This window comes from Fusarium venenatum, assembly GCF_020744135.1.
Source record: "Fusarium venenatum strain MPI-CAGE-CH-0201 chromosome Unknown EDB82scaffold_2, whole genome shotgun sequence".
NCBI lineage: Eukaryota > Fungi > Ascomycota > Sordariomycetes > Hypocreales > Nectriaceae > Fusarium > Fusarium venenatum.
In genome coordinates this window covers 3,534,824-3,554,540 of record NW_027072130.1, presented here as the reverse complement: position 1 = coordinate 3,554,540, position 19,717 = coordinate 3,534,824, and the positions used below count along the sequence as shown (strand labels likewise).

The 19,717-nt window shown below is 44.4% G+C and overlaps 6 protein-coding genes across 6 annotated transcripts; 4 read left to right on the top strand and 2 right to left on the bottom strand.

Moving 5' to 3' along the window:
• Positions 1–1,117: 1,117 nt before the first annotated feature.
• Positions 1,118–2,854, top strand: EDB82DRAFT_554728 (uncharacterized protein; the record flags this gene model as incomplete). The annotated part of the gene is made up of 3 exons (XM_065609637.1): positions 1,118–1,849; positions 1,907–2,370; positions 2,400–2,854. The coding sequence occupies exons 1-3, from the start codon at positions 1,533–1,535 to the stop codon at positions 2,852–2,854; spliced, it is 1,236 nt and encodes a 411-aa protein (XP_065464673.1). The 5' UTR covers positions 1,118–1,532.
• Positions 2,855–3,542: 688 nt separating this feature from the next.
• Positions 3,543–4,946, bottom strand: EDB82DRAFT_497616 (replication fork protection component Swi3-domain-containing protein). Its single transcript, XM_025734100.2, has 3 exons — positions 4,642–4,946; positions 4,510–4,585; positions 3,543–4,455 (listed from the first exon to the last, which is right to left on the bottom strand). Exons 1-3 carry the CDS (start codon positions 4,839–4,841, stop codon positions 3,790–3,792), a joined length of 942 nt encoding a protein of 313 aa, XP_025584940.1. The 5' UTR covers positions 4,842–4,946; the 3' UTR covers positions 3,543–3,789.
• A 193-nt stretch (positions 4,947–5,139) lies between these two features.
• On the top strand, positions 5,140–5,940 carry EDB82DRAFT_523808 (NADH-ubiquinone oxidoreductase complex I, 21 kDa subunit-domain-containing protein; the record flags this gene model as incomplete). The annotated part of the gene is made up of 4 exons (XM_025734099.1): positions 5,140–5,214; positions 5,271–5,287; positions 5,412–5,617; positions 5,672–5,940. 4 exons carry the CDS (start codon positions 5,140–5,142, stop codon positions 5,938–5,940), a joined length of 567 nt encoding a protein of 188 aa, XP_025584939.1.
• Positions 5,941–6,884: 944 nt separating this feature from the next.
• Positions 6,885–8,196, top strand: EDB82DRAFT_474505 (uncharacterized protein; the record flags this gene model as incomplete). The annotated part of the gene is made up of 4 exons (XM_025734097.2): positions 6,885–7,426; positions 7,484–7,561; positions 7,617–8,114; positions 8,166–8,196. The coding sequence occupies 4 exons, from the start codon at positions 6,885–6,887 to the stop codon at positions 8,194–8,196; spliced, it is 1,149 nt and encodes a 382-aa protein (XP_025584938.2).
• Positions 8,197–8,693: 497 nt separating this feature from the next.
• EDB82DRAFT_427355 (permease family-domain-containing protein) lies at positions 8,694–10,506 on the bottom strand (the record flags this gene model as incomplete). Its single annotated transcript, XM_025734096.1, has 2 exons — positions 8,694–10,367; positions 10,426–10,506. The coding sequence occupies 2 exons, from the start codon at positions 10,504–10,506 to the stop codon at positions 8,694–8,696; spliced, it is 1,755 nt and encodes a 584-aa protein (XP_025584937.1).
• A 4,445-nt stretch (positions 10,507–14,951) lies between these two features.
• EDB82DRAFT_159256 (uncharacterized protein) lies at positions 14,952–16,496 on the top strand. Its single transcript, XM_025734095.2, has one exon. The coding sequence runs from the start codon at positions 15,123–15,125 to the stop codon at positions 16,365–16,367; it is 1,245 nt and encodes a 414-aa protein (XP_025584936.1). The 5' UTR covers positions 14,952–15,122; the 3' UTR covers positions 16,368–16,496.
• Positions 16,497–19,717: the final 3,221 nt, after the last annotated feature.

Genomic DNA, 19,717 nt, shown 5'->3' with positions numbered 1-19,717 from the left:
CCTGCATTAACTCTCTCTCCCTCGGTCGAGTTGGCGTGGCTCGGGTGGAGAGGTGGGGATCAACTCGGCCTTTGTGGAGAGCTTACGAGCTTACAGAGGCTGACTGTGTTTGTACAGTATGATGCCTCTTTTTGGGGGTGACGGGCCACCTAATTACAGTGCGAAGTGTGGTCGTACACATTTCCTTTGGCCTCCTTCGCTCATATTCCTTGGTTTCCGTTTTTGGAGGATGAGGCGATCTCGTCATTGTGCAGACCTATTGGGTAAGCTCCCGAAGGCTGGTCTTGCTTGGTAAAGAGGGGTTGGAAACACGTCTTGAATCATAAAAAACAAAGAAAGCCTCCGTGCTCTTAACTTGACTTTTGATGTTGTGTTGATTCATATCAGTGCGGTTCTTATTGGACATGGCGTAGCGTGCGTAACGTAGCAAAGGAAATACGGGAGCACTCTAATTGTCGCCGCGTCGACCAACCTCAGTACTCATGTGTTTGCCACAAGTGCAAAGAAACTCGTCGCACCATGATCAAATAGAGGCGCATGGAGCAACTAGGTCCGTTTGCTATGATTAGTACCTACTACTCTACAAAGAAGGAAGAACAGAGTCTCGTCTCTACAAAGGTAGATAGTTCAGTGTAGCCTCCGTGTCCGTCTACTAACGGCGGGCGTCTCGCAGCTTCCGATTGATCAACCCCCTTTTTTTGGAAACTCGAACGGTCCATGGATCTCCGAAAGCGCTGTGACAATCGTATTCCGCCAATCAAAACTTGACATCAATATTGTGGAGAGCATCCCAAGCCCTCTCCTCCCCCTGCAGTTAGTTGCGTTGAGTGTTTCCATTCCCCTTCAGCCCTTCCTTCCTTCCCCTTCCCTAATGGCAGTGGGGTAAGACTGCGTGTCGCTTGGTGGCTCCTCCCTCTTTGACTCTTGTCTTGCGCCCCCCTTGGAGCCTGTTCTAGTATGGGCTGGGCTGGCTTGCGAGGCAAGCACATCCCGGCACCCAAAGGGTTCTTTCCGAGCCACCTTCCCCCTTTGGGTCCCCAAAACACGTTCAGGGGGTGTTATTTCAGGGGTTGATGCCTCAGGCTGTTGGATCTACCGAGCTGTGCCCCTCCAAACTCTCAACGTGTCCTCAAGAGATAAAGAGGGCCTGTCCGCTCCATCCAACTTGTCCTGAAATCACAAGCCAACCGACACTCAGCGACTGGTCACGAAGAGAGCGTTTTGTCAAGTGAACAGTCTGTCCTTTACATCCTCTTGGAGTGCACCCTTTCGTCATTGCCATTGCCATCACTGCCTGACTCATCACCTTTGACAAGGCAACGACAATCAAGCCTAGTCCCTGACTCACACTTACTTGATCGAGTCTTGTGATTCTCGTGGTGGAACGTCGCTGCCTGCACTTTATGCAACTCTAATACTAACGGCCATCCCCATAATATCTCATCTGTTCCCACTGGATATCTGATATTGGAGAACATCATCAACAACATCCACAACTGCCTCTTTCACACATCACACAACACCCACCCAAAATGGACTACCAACAAAGCTTGCCTATCGATAAGTTTCAACACTCGCCCGCCGAGTCTCTCATGTCAATTCCAGGGGACAGCTTCACATCGCTGTTCGACGTCACCACCCCCAGTGCCACTTCAACAATGAACCCAATGGAGATGATGACCCCTAAGTCTTTCACAGACGACCAAATCCCTTCATCCCTTCCTCAGATCAAGCAAGAGGAGGACATGTCAACGCCATCATCATCTCCTGCCCCTGAGAAGAAGACAACCAAGAAGCGAAAGTCGTGGGGACAAGTCCTTCCCGAGCCCAAGACAAATCTTCCCCCTAGGTATGGTGATATATTGAGGCATATCGTCACTAAGCCAAGCCAACTGACACTATACAGAAAACGAGCAAAGACTGAAGACGAAAAAGAGCAGCGCCGCGTTGAGCGCGTTCTTCGAAATCGCCGCGCTGCTCAGTCTTCTCGTGAACGCAAGAGACAAGAGGTCGAGGCTCTCGAGAAGAGAAATGAGGAACTTGAACAAGCCGTAATGGCGGCCGAACAAGCCAACGCTAAACTCATGATGGAACTCGAGCAGATCCGACGGTCTGGAGCCGTTTCATACTCCCCCTCGGTTTTGGACTCTTTCCGAGTCAATCCTTCACTATCACAGGAGCTTTTTAGCTCCCAGCACACGCACGAACCTATCGACGCATTAGTGTCTTCCAACACCACCGTCGATCCCACAGCACTTTCCCCTGTTCTGTCACCAGTGGCTGAATGTTCTGAAGAGATTGCCGACCAAGAGCCATCGAATGAGGCCAAGCCGGAACTGACTGAAAGCACCTCTCCCGACCTGACACAACGTCCTGCCGCGATGTTGTCTGACCTGCAGTGTCACAAGTCGGCGGAGATGCTCAAGTCGTTCCCAGCGCCGCCAACCTCGATGCCGCCAACCTCGGCCTGGCTCCCGCCCTTCCAGGCGATGCTGCTTTCAGCCTTGGCAACTCTGACCTTCTGCCAACGTCCCTTGACGCAGATCGCTATGTCCTTGAAAACGGGTATCTCTCTTCATCCGACTCCTCAATTATTGGCGACGATAATCTGGTTGGTGACACTCCCGCGTTCAACCTCAACGACGACTTCGACATCAGCCTCTGGCTCAACGACGACAGCGCCATCTCATCAGAATCTATGGCAACGAGCGACTTCGCCGCTGCGATCCAGGGCCTCGAGCCCAAGATCTATGAACCTGAGAATCAAGTCTCTTCGGAAAATCCTATCCAGCAGCCCCATCCTGGCGCGTCCACTCAAGGATGCGACGTTGGTGGCATTGCGGTTGGTGTCTGAGAGATGCGAGGACAGGGTCGAGGTCTTGAGGCGCGGAACTGACGGATCGCGCGGCCAAGACGTGTTGACAGGATATTTGACTAACATGGCTTTGCCGTCGCGTGAACTACTGATGACGATTCTGTGGACAATACAATCAGAAGAACGTCGACTTGAACGTGGCAATGGCCGAGCTCTCGACCCGCAGACTCGCTCTCCATCACACAGACACCAACCAACCAAAAAATCTGTTTCGCCAGTTATTTCGGAGGCAGAGAATAATTGGACAGAATCGTGAGGGCCTGCCTCATGATGACCTGTTGTAATGTGCTTACGTTTATTTGTTTGAAAACCTAATGGTGGTGCAAGGCGTAAAGGATCAATGTCCCAGGAGGGACCGGTAAAGAACCTACAAGATAGGTCTTCTGTAACAAATACAATGAACCGCTCAAAGAAGCGCATGATCGTCATCATCTTTCCCCTACACTTGTGTTTCTGTCTTTTTTCAATGCCGTGATTGAGAAATCAACTTTGCTAGCTGAATGGACACACAGGGCTGATATGGTAAATTGCCTTCATGGTAACTCGGGTGGCGTTTGTGTGTATGAATCTTAACACATAATGTGAGATGGAACATCTCGACTTGTTATGCATGGGTGGCCAGTCTCTAGAAGCATTTGACCATTTTGTAGCAAATAAAGATATGTCTACAATATGCTTTCGCTCTTACACATGGCACCTGACCTAATTCTGGGGTACTACTGTTAAGGTCACTATCACTCTTGTTCGTTATTGAAAGTGTTTTGTCAGCTGTATGTGCCTACCCTAGGCAATTTATCTGTCCCAAAACAACGCCTGGACAGCTCGACATAACGATTGTGGCTCGTATCCCATAAAATGCAATAACGATTGGCACATCTTTAATGTTCCAACGCCTGACGCCATTCTTCTAGGAACTACCATAGCCCATCTATCTCCTGCATTGCTGCTTCATCGTCTTCGTAGGCGTTCATGCTTTTGCTGTTCCCTATCCGTATCTGCCCATCTCTCTTTATTGTCTGATCTCGACTCTCAGCTTCTGCCATGAGAGCATCCAGATCATCCTCATTGGGATCTTGTCGAGGCGGACCTGGTTTCTTCGTCATCGCCTGTCCCTCTGCCTCGGCCATTAATGCGTCCAGATCATCCTCGTCGGGTTCTTTTTGTGCAGGCCTCGCTTTCTGGGCTCTGTCTTGACCCTCTGCCTCTGCGATTAGGGCTTCAAGATCGTCTTCTTCAGGGACATCGTTCCGGATAGGCACAATTGGCCGAGAGGGCCTTGGTGTCGCGTCATATAGATCGTCATCATCTGGTACGTCTCGGTCTTGCTCTGGCGTCCTTGGTCTCATCGCTTCATCCGTGGGTCTCGAAATGCTATCCTGACCGAAGAGGTCTTCCCCTTCATCGTCGGCCACAGTATCCTTGGGTTTACTCTCGTTGACGTATTCGTTGCGTGCAATTATGACTCGCTTTTTGTGGCCTGCTTTTTCTACCATGCTCAAAGCGTCGAGGAATTTGGCTTTTGGGAAAAGGTCATCAAGCCATAACTGATAGAAGGATAGGAGCCGCGAGGCATCTGAAAACTGGAACCAAAATTAGCACAACTCGGTTCGATCGATTTCTAGACGTCTGAATACCTCATGGCCTTTGCCCTTGATCTTCAGGTCTCGTGCTCTTTGCCTTAGTTTGGGTATTCCTTTAGCGCTAAGTAGCCTGTTGCTTTTGTTAGTCTTATCTGTATACCACTGGGAATCCAACTATCTACAAACCTTTCTTCATCAAGCTTGACATTGGGAGCTCGGGCACGTTTCTTGACATCAACCTCTTCATCAATTCCAAGACCCGAATCTGGTTCCTTGCGCTTCTTGTTGAATGCTTCAGGTGGGGGAGATGCGAAAGGATCGTCCGACAGGTCAGCGACGTCGTAGTTGTCTAAGCCGTTGGCTGGGTCGGAGTCTAATGCTGGCATTGTGAGATTGACTGTGTTATAAGATCTGATCAGCAATGTGGGTATGTCAGTAAGTACCTGTGTAGATAGACTCAACTCAACTGCTAGACGCGTCTTGTAGGGAGACGCGTCGTGAGTTTAATTGATTGCAGGTCCACCTCACGACACGTGACCAATTACTGGCATGCTCGGCTGACCCCACGTGATTTATCCTGAGGCATCAAGACTGGAACTCAGCTTCTGAGTGTATCAGAAACCGACGACCTCGAAAGGCTTGGTGCTAGTATTCAAGGAATTGTCACGGACGACGCACCACACAATGGCTGAGACCGCGACCAAGCAGGCGACCCCATCCTTTGTCGGGACCAGCAAGGTCGTCCAGACTGACTACCCTGTGAGTGATGTTGTAATTGACGCTACAATTGCTATTGCTAATTGATGATGTTATAGCTCATTGACAACGACCCGTACGTAAACCAAGCTCATTCGATACTAAGCGACGACGACACGTGCTGAAACAACTGCTTCCCTGGTCGATACGGATGAATGAACTGGATTTGTTGGATTGTGGGCATTGCTGACCCTCAGCAGTCACTTCAAGCGAGTCGTTGGATATGCCCGAACCTCCGATTACCTCGCCGGCACCGCCGCTGCCGCTTTCGCTCCTGCAGCCCTCTATGCTCTTGAGAAGTTTGCCCCGTCACACGTAGGAAAAGGTGGTTTCGCTAAGGCTATGCGATTGGCCGGAGGCATCGGTGTCTTGGGCGGTTTTCTCTACTTCTACCAAAGATCGGCCCGTATGTCTACACCGTCTTGGTGACAGCTGGAACATGTTGAACTAATCTGAACAGTCCGATTCTACGGTGCTACTGAGAACTCCCGCGAAATTCAGATGGACATGCGCGAGATGGTTGACAAGGTTAAGAAGGGAGAGCCTCTGTATGGAGTTAGTCGACTAAGCCCTCATCTTCAGGGTGTCGCTGCCCGGCAGAGCAGGTACTCTGCTCTGTTCCTGAGCACGATCCCCTGGTTCAACTTTGTCAACCACAACCAGCACGGTGTTGACACAGCCAAGTATTACCAACAGGCTGAGCGAGAATTGGAGACGGAGCGCTCGTGAACAACAGTAGCGGTAAATTTTAAGCAGGCACTGAAGAAAGGTCGAGAGAAAAGAGGCGTATATTACCAGCGGAGGAGGGCACTCCCTCAATGGCCTGGCCAGTTTTCCTGCGATACGTGGAAATAGATTCATTGAACCATTATTGTTTCCTGCATAAAGGTTAGATGTGCTCCGTGCCATGTTCTCTCGTCGCATCGGTTTCGAGAAGGAACTTACTGACTCGGCGAGCGCCTTCACTAAGCTACAAGTCAAGTTTGAAGGACATGAGAGTAGAGCTGATGATAAACAAACGACAAAAGATAGCAGAAACACCAGTCGGCTCATACCGCAACTTTCTGCACATTCATCTTGATTATTTGACTGTTCTCAATATAAGGGCTGATATGCAATTGCTCTAATCAGGTTGCTTTACGACATACTCAGGGCTTGTTGCTTCGTATATATTTGACTTGCCCGGATGTCGCGAATGGTATTTTCTTTACGGATAGCTCGTACAAGGACCCAAAAGTCATTTCTACACATACGCATTAAGCGCCCGTCATCACACATTCTAGGCAAAGTCATGGCATGTCCAAAATGACCCGATAGTCAGGGACCAAGCAAGACTTTGCATCCGCTTGGATCAAGTCCCAACTCCGTCCAAATCCGTTCAACTCCGGGCCTCACAATGAGTTACCATCGGGAACCGGCCAACTCCGCCTCAAGACCACAAGATGTTAACCAATCAGGACACGAGTAATTTACAATTCTATCACATAGACACATTCAATCCGCAACAACTTCCGAAAGAGGGACCCTGAGACGAAGGTTTTGCTGTGCCGCTAAATTTTCCCTTCTCTTCCTTTTTTCCTCGTATATATATCCGTGGTATAATCCGTCAACAGGTGGTAAGAAGAACCAACTGGCTTATCGACCAGTCAGCTTACAATACTACGCACAACAAGATGGATTCAATCTCAGCAGAACCCTCGATGAACTTGCCTGTGATCGACCTCGATGTCTACCTCAACAATCCTGTCGACTCGGAGGCCGTACAGGAAGAATGTCGCAAAGCAGCCAGTGCCCTTATCACCTACGGAGCCCTTGTACTTCACGACAGCCGCGTCTCAGAAAAAGATAACTCAACTTTCCTCGACATTCTTGAAGATTACTTTGCACAGCCCGTGGAAATTCTCAAGAAGGATGAGAAGCCTGAGCTAAGCTATCAGATTGGTGTCACCCTAGAAAACACCGAAAAGCCAAAGTGTGCAGTCGATGAGCCTTGCTTGGATGTCATCCAGAGACTTGACCCATCGCAAAGACCCCTGGACATCACAGCACACTCTCCTGATCCAAAATGCAGGTTCTTTTGGAGGATGGGGGAGCAGCCGCCTTTCGAGACTGAATTCCCTGGATTGAACGCCGCAAACGTTGTGCCTGAAGCCTCTCACATCAAGGACCGTTGGGAACCGGCCATGAACCAATGGGGAACATCTATGAAGAGCTCGTAAGTACCCGAGCTGCTCACGCTTGACCAGTTCAGTGCTTATCATTGGATATGCAGTGTCTCCAAACTTGCAGAAATGACTGCTGTTGGCCTTGACTTGCCGGCTCAGTTCTTCAGTGATGCTGGAAAATATGGGTTTGTTCCTCTTATAAACTTCCATGACAGTTCTCTAGACTCACACGCTCCACAGACCTCACCTGCTTGCTCCCACAGCTTCAGATTTAACCAAGTATGGCCAGAAGGATACCATCCTCGCTGGGTTCCATACCGACCTCAACTTTCTCACCATTCATGGGCGCTCCCGCTACCCCGGTCTTCACATTTGGGCTCGCAACACTGGAAATCGGATTGCAGTAAAGATCCCGCCCGGGAACTACTTATTAGTCCAGGCGGGCAAACAGCTCGAGCACATAACCGGCGGGCTCATCAAGGCTGGTTTCCATGAAGTAATCGTCAACGATAAGACTATCGAGACAATCGAGAGGAGGAAGCGCGAATTCCCTGACAGGCCTCTTGTCAGGATTTCAAGTACCCTGTTCTGGCACCTGGGAAGTGACGTTGACCTGACACCTGTACCTAAGCTTGCGGCGAGAGCGAAGGAAGTCAGGGAGCGCCAGAAGGAACTGGGAAGTGACGAAGGGCGGGAGGCTGAGTACCCCCCTATGAAGGTTGGACACCAAGTACAGGCGTACGTCAACACATCCCTCCCAAAATCAATTTGGTACTGATCATGATACAGAGAACTGAAGCACATTGCGTTGATGACTTGACGGTGAATTTCTACAGACCACGGGACATGTGGAGTAATGATTCATGACGATACGGATCGAAAGCTAGTGACAATTTACAGATCACAGTGTATGAAGTGAGATATTATGAGTACAATAGTCTCGTTTATCTACTGCATGAATTTCTGAACACATGCTAATGAAATACTAAAAAAAAAACATTGTTACCACATTCTAAGATCTGTATTTGGATCGTTGTTATGCTAGTTCTCACTCATACTACGATATGTCTGTGTGCGTCGCAGAACGGTAAGAAAATTCTCTTGGCTCTCAAGAAACTCAACCTCGATCTAATAAGAAACGTTCGCCAGACGACGATACCAACTCATTTCGGCACAAAGATCACAATTGGATTTCAGGCTACAAGTATGAGGACTCATTGCATATAAACAAAACGTCATTCCTTTTCTGGGTATCTATCTTTCTCTCCTCACTCAATATGTTTACACCTCGGATATCATCCCAACTGTTACAAACATCTAAGTCTCTTTCTCTCGGGGAAGAGTAGTTTCCGCTAGCTTACCACCTTCGGATCCGCCATGATCAGAACCGTTCTCTTTGGGAACAGCTGTATCGTTGACGATTGTCTCGTTGTTGGTGTTGTGAGGTGGGTTATCCTCACGCCAAAAGTCCTTCTTGCCATGAGCTAGTCGGTTCATCCAAGGAGGCAAGAAACCACCGGGGATGCGCCAGGTCCAGCCGTCTCTCTCCTCGTAGTTGGGGGGCACGATACGACCTCCAGAGATGACCTTGACAAGCAAGACGACGGTGTTGATAACCATGTAGGTACAAATACCAGCAATCAGACCATCGGCAATGGAGTATGCAAAAGGCATGATGGCAATGGTGAGGAAAGCTGGTACAGCATCTCCCATATACTTCCAGTTGATCTCTGTCACAGCACCAACCATCATAGAACCGACAAGAATCAGAACGCATCCAGTGGCCCATGGTGGGATGGATGCAAAGATAGGGGCAAAGAAGATGGAGATGAAGAAGCAAATTCCAGCAACCATGGCGGTAATGCCAGTCTTACCACCTTCGGAAATACCAGCACCAGACTCGACAAAAGCAGTTACGGGAGGCACACCGAGAACAGCGCCGATGGAAATACTGAGAGCGTCCACCATATACGCAATCGAGGAACCCTCAAAATCCTGGGTGACCGGGTCGACAAGGTCGGCAAAACGTGCCATACCATATAGAGTACCTGTGCAGTCCAGGATGTCGACATACAAGAAGGTGATGAGCGCCAAACCAAATTGACCACTGTGGCCAGAAATGTCGAATTGGAGAACGTTAAGCGTACGCTTAATCTGGTGGAAGTCGACAACCTTCTTGAAAAAGTCGAATCGGTCGTCACCAAGAGTGTCGTAGGGGAAGTATGTGACGTCGGTGCCTCGTGGCCAAGAGATGATACTGACAAGCAAGATTCCGGCGATAACAGCACCTTTAACCCGGTACATCATGAGTAACACAGTGAGGATACCACCACAGAAAATACCAATCCACATAGAAGGATTTCTCATCTTCTGAGAAGAAGGGCACAGACCCGTCGCGGGGTCTCGGTAGCTGGCTTCGCAACCTGCCAGTTCCAGAGGAGTAGAAGTACTGCCAACGATGAGGCCAATACCCTCACTATAGGTAAGACCGATAAGGGTCAAGAAGAGGCCAATACCAACACTAGTGGCGAGCTTGATACAACGAGGAATGGCACGCGCCAACCATTGGCGCATACCGAAAAGAGCAAGACCGAAGAAGATGAAGCCTTCGATGAAAATGGCTGTAAGAGCAAGCTCATAGGGCACGGGACCAGAACCACTGGGACCGACGACGGTGTATGTAAAATACGCATTCAAGCCCATTCCAGGAGCGAGACCGACAGGGAGATTGGCAAAGAGACCCATGAAGAATGTAGCCAAAGCAGAGATGGCAGCAGTTGCGGTAACAGCGTCGCGCTTGACCTCAGCAACACAAAGTTGATAAGCATCATCCGGAACACAAGCACCATCCTTGTAAGCAGGGCAAACGCAGGTACCGCCAGACTCGGAAACGATCGAGGAGTTTACAGCAATGATGTACGCCATGGCAAAAAAGGTGGCGAGGCCAGCCCGGATCTCGGTGAAGAACAGAGAGCCTTTGCGCTCACGAGGCTAACACCAGGCTTTTGTCAGTGATGCAACCGAGATTGTAGAAGGTTAATTGACTTACATGACCGGAGCCATCAAGTTGGAACCAACGACCAACAGCGCTGGCTGCGATCTTGTGGTTGGCATTCTCCATCCAACCCATCTTGAAGGTCGAGGCGGCAACAATGTGTGTCCAAAGATGTACAAGACTCAAGCAATGCCCCAAAAGCCAAGGGACAAACGAGACTGGCAGACAAGAAAATCCAAAACGAAGCTGGGGAGCAGCAACCTTTTAGAGCAGCGGCCTGGCTAGTGTACCGGGCGGAACAGCTAGTCTATTAGAGTTAGTTCCTTTTGCTTCAGCTTGGGTGGGATAGATAGTTGGCCAACGGTGTGCCTGCGATAAAGATGGACGGAGTAAGATTTGAACTAGCGACAACCATGGGCAGGAATGTGGGATATGGAACGGGGTCAAAGCTGCTGACTTATAAACGGGGGAGATAAGAGACTGGGGAAGACAAGAGCCGGGGGTTTCGAGTTTGTGGATGAATGCAAATCACCAGTACATGGTATACAAAGACGAAGGTTGTACATTGGTGTGCAAGGGCGATCTGGGGGACAGAAGACCCAGGCAAGGTAATGAACTAGGCACTTACCGAATGAGGTACAAAGAGAGCGCTTGCTAATAAGGTATAACCTCGTATGTGGTGCAAGGGGACCTAGTAATGCAATGCGCGGGTGGTGTAGTTGCAGATGCAGCTGTCGCTTTTGGACAAGGCAAGATGGGACGGAAAGTAACGGTCCCAATTGCAGTGTGTTGATAGGAAGACGGCGCAATGCGACGACGGACGAGTGCACCGTATTAGGGAAGATAGTAGGGTTCTGATATCAAGGGTCTCGAGGAGCAGAGGTCCGATATAACTAGTACTTGCAGCAAAAAGAGCTTGGGGTAGGCAGGTAGAAAGTTGATCTCTCGTTGCCAAGTGAATATCGAGTAGTAGTCTAGCCCGTCCAAATTGTCGAGATTTTTTTCTGGTGTGGCGGAGACCTGCCGAGGAAAAGTTTCTCCAAGGTGGAATAGAACGAGAGGCTTCAGCTATATCCACGACAAGATGTCAGTGATCCCAGCACAACAGGCTTGAGCAAAGGGTCGCGACCAAGCGAGATTGTTGATTTTGCGCAGGATAAGAGAAGAAAGAGAGGGAGAGAGAGGGCGAAAGAAAAGAAAAATCGAGAAAAATCAAAATTGCGGAAGGCGAATTCGTGATAGCAGCTCCAGCTCCAGTTCCGGTTCCAAATCAAGCCAGGCCAAGCCAAAAATGCTCCGCTAAAACAAAAAAAAAAGGCAAGTACGAATTGGCCGGAAATACCGAGGTTGGGTCGGTTTTTTTTCTTCTTCTTCATCAGCTTGTGTCCCCAGTTCTTTTTGGTCCCATTGAAACAGAGTAGACTAGCTGCTTCATTGAACCCTTCTTTCTACCAGCCTTTCCTAAAACGCTATCGCCTCTCGAGTCTAGGAAGCGCGCCAGTCTGCAAGCCATCGTGCGGGTAACGTGGAGTCGACAGTGATAACGACGCGGGTACAACGCCACGCACAAGATGCCCGTCCAGCTACAGGCCTCGAATTTGATCTTGGCTTCGTGTGTTAAACCGAGCATCCCCTGTCGCAATTAAGACATGAGACAATTGACTGAATGGTGCTTCCAAGGTGAGTGATCTCGAACGAAGCTGTACAGGTGGGTAGAGGTGTATACGTCGATATTCAAGCTAGCGAGTTTCGTTCTTGTGGAACCATAAAGGAAACGAACGACTCGAGCCAGGAAAGCACAGATGATGATAGCAGACACGAGGCTCGGGTGCTATTCAATTGATGTACCAATGGTTACATCCATCGATCTTGTGTTTATCTGCTTTGTTGGCCAGTTACACACAGTGACGCAGACAAAAAGCCGAGACGTGATACAATTTGTAAGATGGATTCAGTTGAACAGGCACCTTTAGCTGTACCCCACGAAGTCTCTCTTGTTGATAGACATACCTATCTATAGATGAATAGGACAGCGGCGCTCTGCGACGGTGCATGTTTGATGTCTATCTGCCCTTGCGTTGTGCTATGCAGGCAGGCAGGCAGGGCAGGTGAGATCTGCTTAAGTCTATACATAATGTGCATCAAGATTGCCCATTTCAGTTTTCAGTTTTCAGGTCGATAAACGGTTTATCAAGTCGTCTGTGCATGTACACTCTGCGACAAAGTAATATAAGTGCTTACTTTAATTAATTGTTAATCAACGTTGAACTGGCTGGGGTCTCCACTACCAGATGAGTGAGGACGTTTATCGTCTTTATTAACGGGGCAGGTAGTAGGCAGGTGTGGGTAAGCCTGGCGGTTGTGCTGCTGTGTCAGCTTGTGGCTGAGCGCCTTCCTATGTCGGAGTTGGAGAAAGTACCCTCGCGTGCGCTGCTGTGCTGGAACTTTGGACGCACCGTGCGGAAACAGTTGTTCAAATCTGAGGTACTTCCATCCTGTGCACGGTCGACAATCTAACCCTTGCCGTTTATCAGTGGCGATAAGCATGGAAGAGATAACGGAGACCCAGAAAAGGGCCGTCCTCCGATCTTTATCCTTTATCGCATAGGATCGAGTTTCGGCTGCTAACAGTTTTAGTGAACGAAATATATGTATGTTCAGTTGTGCCTGAGATCCATCCGAATTATTCCGACAACACCTTCTCACGAATGCTTTATTTCCGGCGACAGTTATTTACAAGACATTGCCTTGATCATTCATTCACTCATGGCGGCTTCTGCAAGGGCTCTCAAGTCGTTCATTGTGTTTTAGTCACTGCATCTCGGACTTATTTCAGCCAGTGTTCTTGTCCCTCAATTCCCTACACACTGAATATGAATATGTTGGTAGCCAAATCCTGGCTTTGCTTTGTGTGACCATCTGCACAATCAGGTATCATCATCACGAGCCACTGCCAAGGGATTTTGGTTCTCTCATAGCTCCATATAATCCCATCCTCATGGCTTAGTTTCAGCTCACTGCCGGCCTCCTGGCACTTAGAACGAACTGTCTTTTCGTGTTCCCCAGGTTTGGATGTGTACAAGGCAAGGCACTTGGCCTGCAGGCTTCCGCCCCCCACTTTCCCAAGGTAGACCTTGGGTGCGTACTCCCGCTGTTGTAGATGAGCTCAAAGCTCCGAGTTTCATATATGAAAATTTGTCTCAACCATATCCTGGCACTGGTATCACTTCAGCGTGATGGCGGCATGACCCGACGATACTCGCTCACTCACCGCCATCGATCTCATTTCTTCTGTGCGTGCAGGGAACGTGTGAGTTCCGACTCTGTTCTTCATGAGGACCGATGGTCGGCTGCCATTAAGTAAGACAAGGCGTCCAATGAGACTACCCCCAACTAACTGAGGACGAGGTAGATCCAGGCAGGCAAGCCGTAGCATGGTAGAATACAGCATGCTTCCCCCTAAGCCTAATCGTGCAATGTGACTGTATGGGGAACCCTTGTCTTATGCGTCTACGCGTGTTGATGTGAGTTTAAATGCGATCAGCTGAGACAAGGCAAAACCCCCCGACGCTACAAGCAACCCCAGCCCATCAAAATGCGATCACTTTAGTCTCGAGTTCCACAACAACCTACAATACAGTTCCTGTGGATTGAAACATATGTCTCCAAACAAACATGAACTAATGCACTATCAGGAGTTCGTCAAGACTTTTAGTTATGGTGGTACTGTCGAGAAGCTGGAATACAGAAGCTATTCATGCCTTATGAGATATGCTAGAGTGCCTGATTGGATCTGAATAGTCCCGGTATCGTCGACAACAGATGGGACATGGTTCAAGTTATAAACACCAGCTATATCAGACACTAGGGAGATCTGCCCAACACCATCGTCATAGTATAAAGGAAGCGACCAGTACAACTGATGCATATCAACGGAGCAGCACGCGTTTCTTTCCAGCGTTTGCCCAAGCATCATTTGACAGAGCAGACGTGTGCCGGCAAACCACGGTTAAGATCTAATTAATGGCTGTTGAGTTCAGACCTGTTCAACATGATCATATGTTGTTAGTGGTAGGTAGGTATAAGGTGCAATGCAGTTGGCCACCATTCTTTTGGTTCCAGAGCGTCCCAATTGAGGTTGTGACGTCAATCAGCTGAGCAGACTGGGTCTTATGACGTCGAGCATGCAGGGTCTAAATGGATTCCACGTCGGTTTCCCCACGAAACTCGTCAAGTCGATGGCTGGATGGCTGGTATCTTCCTCCGGAACTGCAGCTCTACGCCATTCTTTAACTTGGATGCGTAGACATTTATATCCTTCGTGCTTATTAAATGACGAAGGGTCTGGTCACCGCATATTTCCGCCACCAGGGTCACCCAATCTAAGTCAGTCAGTGTCAGAGGACTGAAGGGAAATCCTTTCAGTTGCATCAGATGCTGTGACATCCATTCTTGTATCCTTATGCCTTAGCCTGTCCGAACCAAGTCGTGCACCACCAATGGATCCCTGATCAGCCTTAAGTTATGCTCTGTTTCTTTACCGCTCATCACCTGTTGCATTACGTCTTTTTTATGCAGACGTCTCTTTACATAAAGAAGAGTGTATTCCCGTCATTTTCTCTTATTACTTGCTTCTCCACCATTGATTGATCGCTGCTGTTATAACCATATTTACTCAACAGTTACACCAAGATTCCTTTTCAAACTCCCCAAACCAGTACCCTTTGTTAAGACGTATTGTTGTTGCATCCATGGCATACTATCATCAGCCCAGGCAACAATCTCGTCCATATCGATATGATGATGATTTCGTTGCTCCCGATCCCGAGAGATCATATAATCCTTACGACGAAGCCCCGCCCCGCAGAGTACGAAGAGAACCGGCGACCGATGCGTCGTCTGGGCCTCCACCACGCCGTTACAAGTCGGAAAGAGGCCGCCGCCCACGAAGTCCAGGAAGACCTGTCTATCGCGATGAGTCCATGGCAGATGACCGTGGGCCCGAGTATCGCAGCCATTCTCATAGATACGAGCCAGAACGTCGTGGTCATAGTGTAGGACCTAATCGGCGATCACGAAAACTGAGCCCTCCACCATTTGGACCGCCCCCAGATTCACCTCGTCGCAAAGCCCGATCCGCGCGGCCCGAACGAGAGTCATATCGCCCTGAATATGAACATCGTCAGTCTTCAAGAGAGCCACGGCCTAGACGGGAGCGCGACGTACCCATTAGAGATGAACGTGCAGGGCGCCCAGAAAGAGACCCACGATATAAGAATGACAGTCCATCATCATATCCTTATAATCGTGACCCATATACCCAAGGGCCACCTCAGCGAGGATATCCAGACGAGGCACGGGAAACCCGTCGTGCTCAAAACAGGGATCCTGATTCCGACTATCCTCCCCGTCGCCACGGAAGGTCAGTACCGCCAGCTGCCCGATCAAGATCACGAGGAAGAACTGGGAGATCGCGGCACTCAGATTCTGGATCAGATACAGAAAACGGTCATTACGTAGCTGGAGCCGCAGGAGCGGGAGCGGGAGCTGCGGCGGCTGCTAGTCGACGACGTTCACGCTCTCAGGGAAGAGACCGGCGCGGACGAAATCTTGAACAATCTCCGACTCGTGGTCGCCCACCAGTTACCCAGAAAGCTCGCGGCGCCCCATCTGGACGTCGAAGCTCTATGCCGGCTTCTACGAAGAACAAGGCTGCTGCATGGTGGCAGAACCCTATGGTGCAGGCAGGCGCGCGTACTGCTTTTACTGCTGGTGCCCAAGCAGCGATGAAATCTGGTAAAGAATCCGGTCCTTGGTTAGGCCCCAAAGGAGCAAAGGTGGCCACTGCTGCTCTTGGTGCAGCTTTGGTTGATGGTTTTATGGGCCAGAAGCATCCTGACAGTACAAGACAAAAGCTTATGAGGGAAGGATTAAACTTGGCATCAGCGCAAACTGGAAAGGTTCCAGAGCGCCGTGGACATTCTCACTATAAATAAGTTAGACATTTATAATTACTTATTATTATCTTTTTTTTTTTACTTTCTACTTTATATTAAGCATAAATCTTTTCCAAAAAAATTTATAAATTTAAAATGAAAGAATTTATATAAATAAATTAAAAACCCTTAGTTTAAAATATAATTTAAAATTACAATAGGGAATTAATATATAGTTATAATACTTTTACTATATTATAATGGTTAGGTTTTCTAAGAAATAAATTAGTTTATTCTAAGTTTATATTAGCAGAGATATAGAGTATATAATATTAATTAGTTATAAAATATTATATCCCTTAATAGTAAATAGGGCAGGTTAAGTATCTTTAGGTAAAAATATTTTATTAATAGTTATTAAGGTAAGCATATTAATAATTATTAAGTGAATATATATACTTAAGGTAATTACTATATTAGATTAGGATTACTAAGTAATTCTAGTAATTACTAGTAATTCTTCTAGAGTTACTAGTAATTATTTATTTTTAGCAGTAATCCAATCTTAATAATTATTAGTCAAATCTAGGTATACCTAGTGATTCTATCTAATTAGTAAAAAATGTAAGGCATATATAATATAATAACTAAGATTATAATATAATATTTCCCCTCCTTAGGTTTTATCCTTAAGGCCTTACTTATTTATTGCTATTAGTTCTTATTATATATATAAATTAACTCAGACTTGTAATTATTTATTATGTTAATTATATCTTCTGCAGTATCCTAGTATTATACTGCTTAAGCTAGAATTATTGCTTCTAAAAGGTTATAAATTATACCTTGTACTATTTATACTAGGAATTGCCTTTTAATAATAAACATTTATTAACTTTAATAAATGCTTATTTAACTAACGCTATAATTAAATTAGCTCCTCCTTAGTAGCCTCTTTATTAGCCTTAATATAATCTTTTACATAAAGTAGCAAATACTCTAAAATATAATAATAAGATAATACCTACCTTTTGATAAGGAAATACCCTTACTATTATAAGTATAACTGCAATAAGTATGTTCTGCGTAATTTTTCTAGCCTTCTTTTATTGTATATTAAAGTATTAAATTTAAAATAAGAGTTTAAAGTTACTAGATAAGGATATTATGCAAATAACTAAGTAAGATAAGGTAGAGAATTATATTTCTCCTGAGTTAGATGCTATAGTAGAGTCTATAAGTAGGCGCAGTAGATTTAGTTAATTAGGATTCTATTTTTACTAGCATTTCTGTTAAGTAGATTAATCTAGTTATTAGTAGAAGTTATTTAAAAATTATAAGGCATTAACTAGGTATTTTAGTATTTCCTATATATTTTTTTTCTAGATATTTTTTTCTATTTTACTAAATATATTATTTTCTTATTAATCTTTTATATATCCCTAATTGCTGTTACTTTATAGTTTTCTAGTTTATTAATCTCCTCTAGTTTATTACTAATTTTAATTTAAATAGTATTAGCTATTAGTTTAGGAAAGAAGATATAATAGACTAAGTAAAGTCTAACTTTAGGGGATAATTCTAAGTTATATATATCTTTCTTAACTTACTATTTAATTTTATATAGCCTAATATACTTATAGTTAAGTTTATATAAAGGTTATTTATTACATTTTTTCTTATTAATAGGTAAACTATATTTCCCTCCTTAATAGTTAATCCCTTTACCTTCTTAATATTATAATACCGCTTTATTTGCTATTTAATATTTCTTAGTTCCCTTTTTATTTCCTTATATAGATTCTTAAGGTTATTTACTTTTAGTATTGCTATAGGGTTTATTATTTTAAGGTCTTTTTTATAGCTTATAATAAAAGCACTAAGTTCATGTTAAAATATATTAACCTTAGATCTATATCAAATACTTATTATAATATTATAAGTAAATAAAGTAATAAGTAGCTTTTTAACTTGATTATTTTATTTATAGTTAATATAATAATATAAGTATTATTTTAGTATTTGTTTTATTTATTTAATTTATTTGTTCATTTATAGTCTAAGTATAGTAAATATTAAGTAATTTATTCCTAGTAAGGATATATAATAGTAGAATCTTATTAAACAGTCTACTATAACTAATATATTATTATAGAAGATTCTAATTAAAGGTTTTTCTAAGAATAGTAAGTTTATAATAAAATCTATTATTATTAAGTCATATAGTTATTACATAATAGACAATAATTATAGGTTTTTATAAGGCTTATATTATTATACTTTAGTTTTTTTATATAAGATATATTATATAATAACTTATTTTCCTATTTTTTAACTTTTCTCCTAGTTAAAGTATTTTTATATTCTCTTAAGTATCTTTATAATGCCTTAGTAGCTATATAGGGGATATATATAGATTTCCTATATTAATCTATATTATAAAACTTTTAGTATGTATATATTATTATTATATTATTATAGCGTAACGTCTTATTCTATAGGGTCTTATAGGTTATATTTAATTATTTCTATCTAGATTTAATCATTCTATTTTTTACTCTATTCAATTATTTTTCCTATTTGCTTTATAATAAGGCCTAAGACTTGTACTTATTATATAAACTTATATTCTCCCAATTAAATTAATTTAAGAAGTTATTCCTTGGCTTTTATTATACTAGTATTAAAGTCTACTTACAAGCTAACTATATTAGTTTTTATACTATCTAATCCTTTTTTATAAGTAATGATAAAGCTAAATACTTAGTATATTCTATTTATTATCTATTAAATTCATATATTATAGTAAAGTAAATAATAATCTTACAGTCTATATAGACTTTAATGTGATACTAGTTTCCTATAAGGTAGAATTTAAATTCCTTAAAGCAATTAGATATTATAGAAAACTCCTTATTATATATAGGGTAGTTTAATTCTGCTCTATATAGCTTATTTAAGTAGGAATAATAAGATATAGGTTTCTAGTAATATCTTATTATTTAATTTATTCTCCTGAGGTAAAATCTAATATATTTTTTTATAGTTTAATTTGTTTTATTAAATTAAAGATTACTAAGATAATTCTACTAAGAATTACTTACTTAAGCTACTTAAATACTTATAAAACTTATTATTCTAATAAAGGTTTAATTCTTCTTAATTAGCTCTATAAGCAGACTTATAACCTTACTAAAGTTATTAGTATACTTTCTATAATAATTTATAAAGCCTAGAATGGCTTATACTTTTTTAATAATAATAGGAAACTTTTAATTAATTTTAGCAGAGACTTTATCCCTTTATATAAATCTTGCCTAATCTAATAATATATCCTAAGAGGTTAACTATAATAATTAAAAGTAATGTTTTTTTTAATTTTATTAATATTTTAATATCTTATAATAGCT

Coding starts and splice junctions, on each gene's coding strand:
- EDB82DRAFT_497616 (XM_025734100.2), bottom strand. CDS start 4,841: ATGCCAGCATTAGACTCCGACCCAGCCAACGGCTTAGACAACTACGAC. Junction 4,586..4,641: donor GTCAAGCTTGATGAAGAAAG/GTTTGTAGATAG, acceptor CAAAAGCAACAG/GCTACTTAGCGCTAAAGGAA. Junction 4,456..4,509: donor TCAAGGGCAAAGGCCATGAG/GTATTCAGACGT, acceptor TTTTGGTTCCAG/TTTTCAGATGCCTCGCGGCT.
- EDB82DRAFT_159256 (XM_025734095.2), top strand. CDS start 15,123: ATGGCATACTATCATCAGCCCAGGCAACAATCTCGTCCATATCGATAT.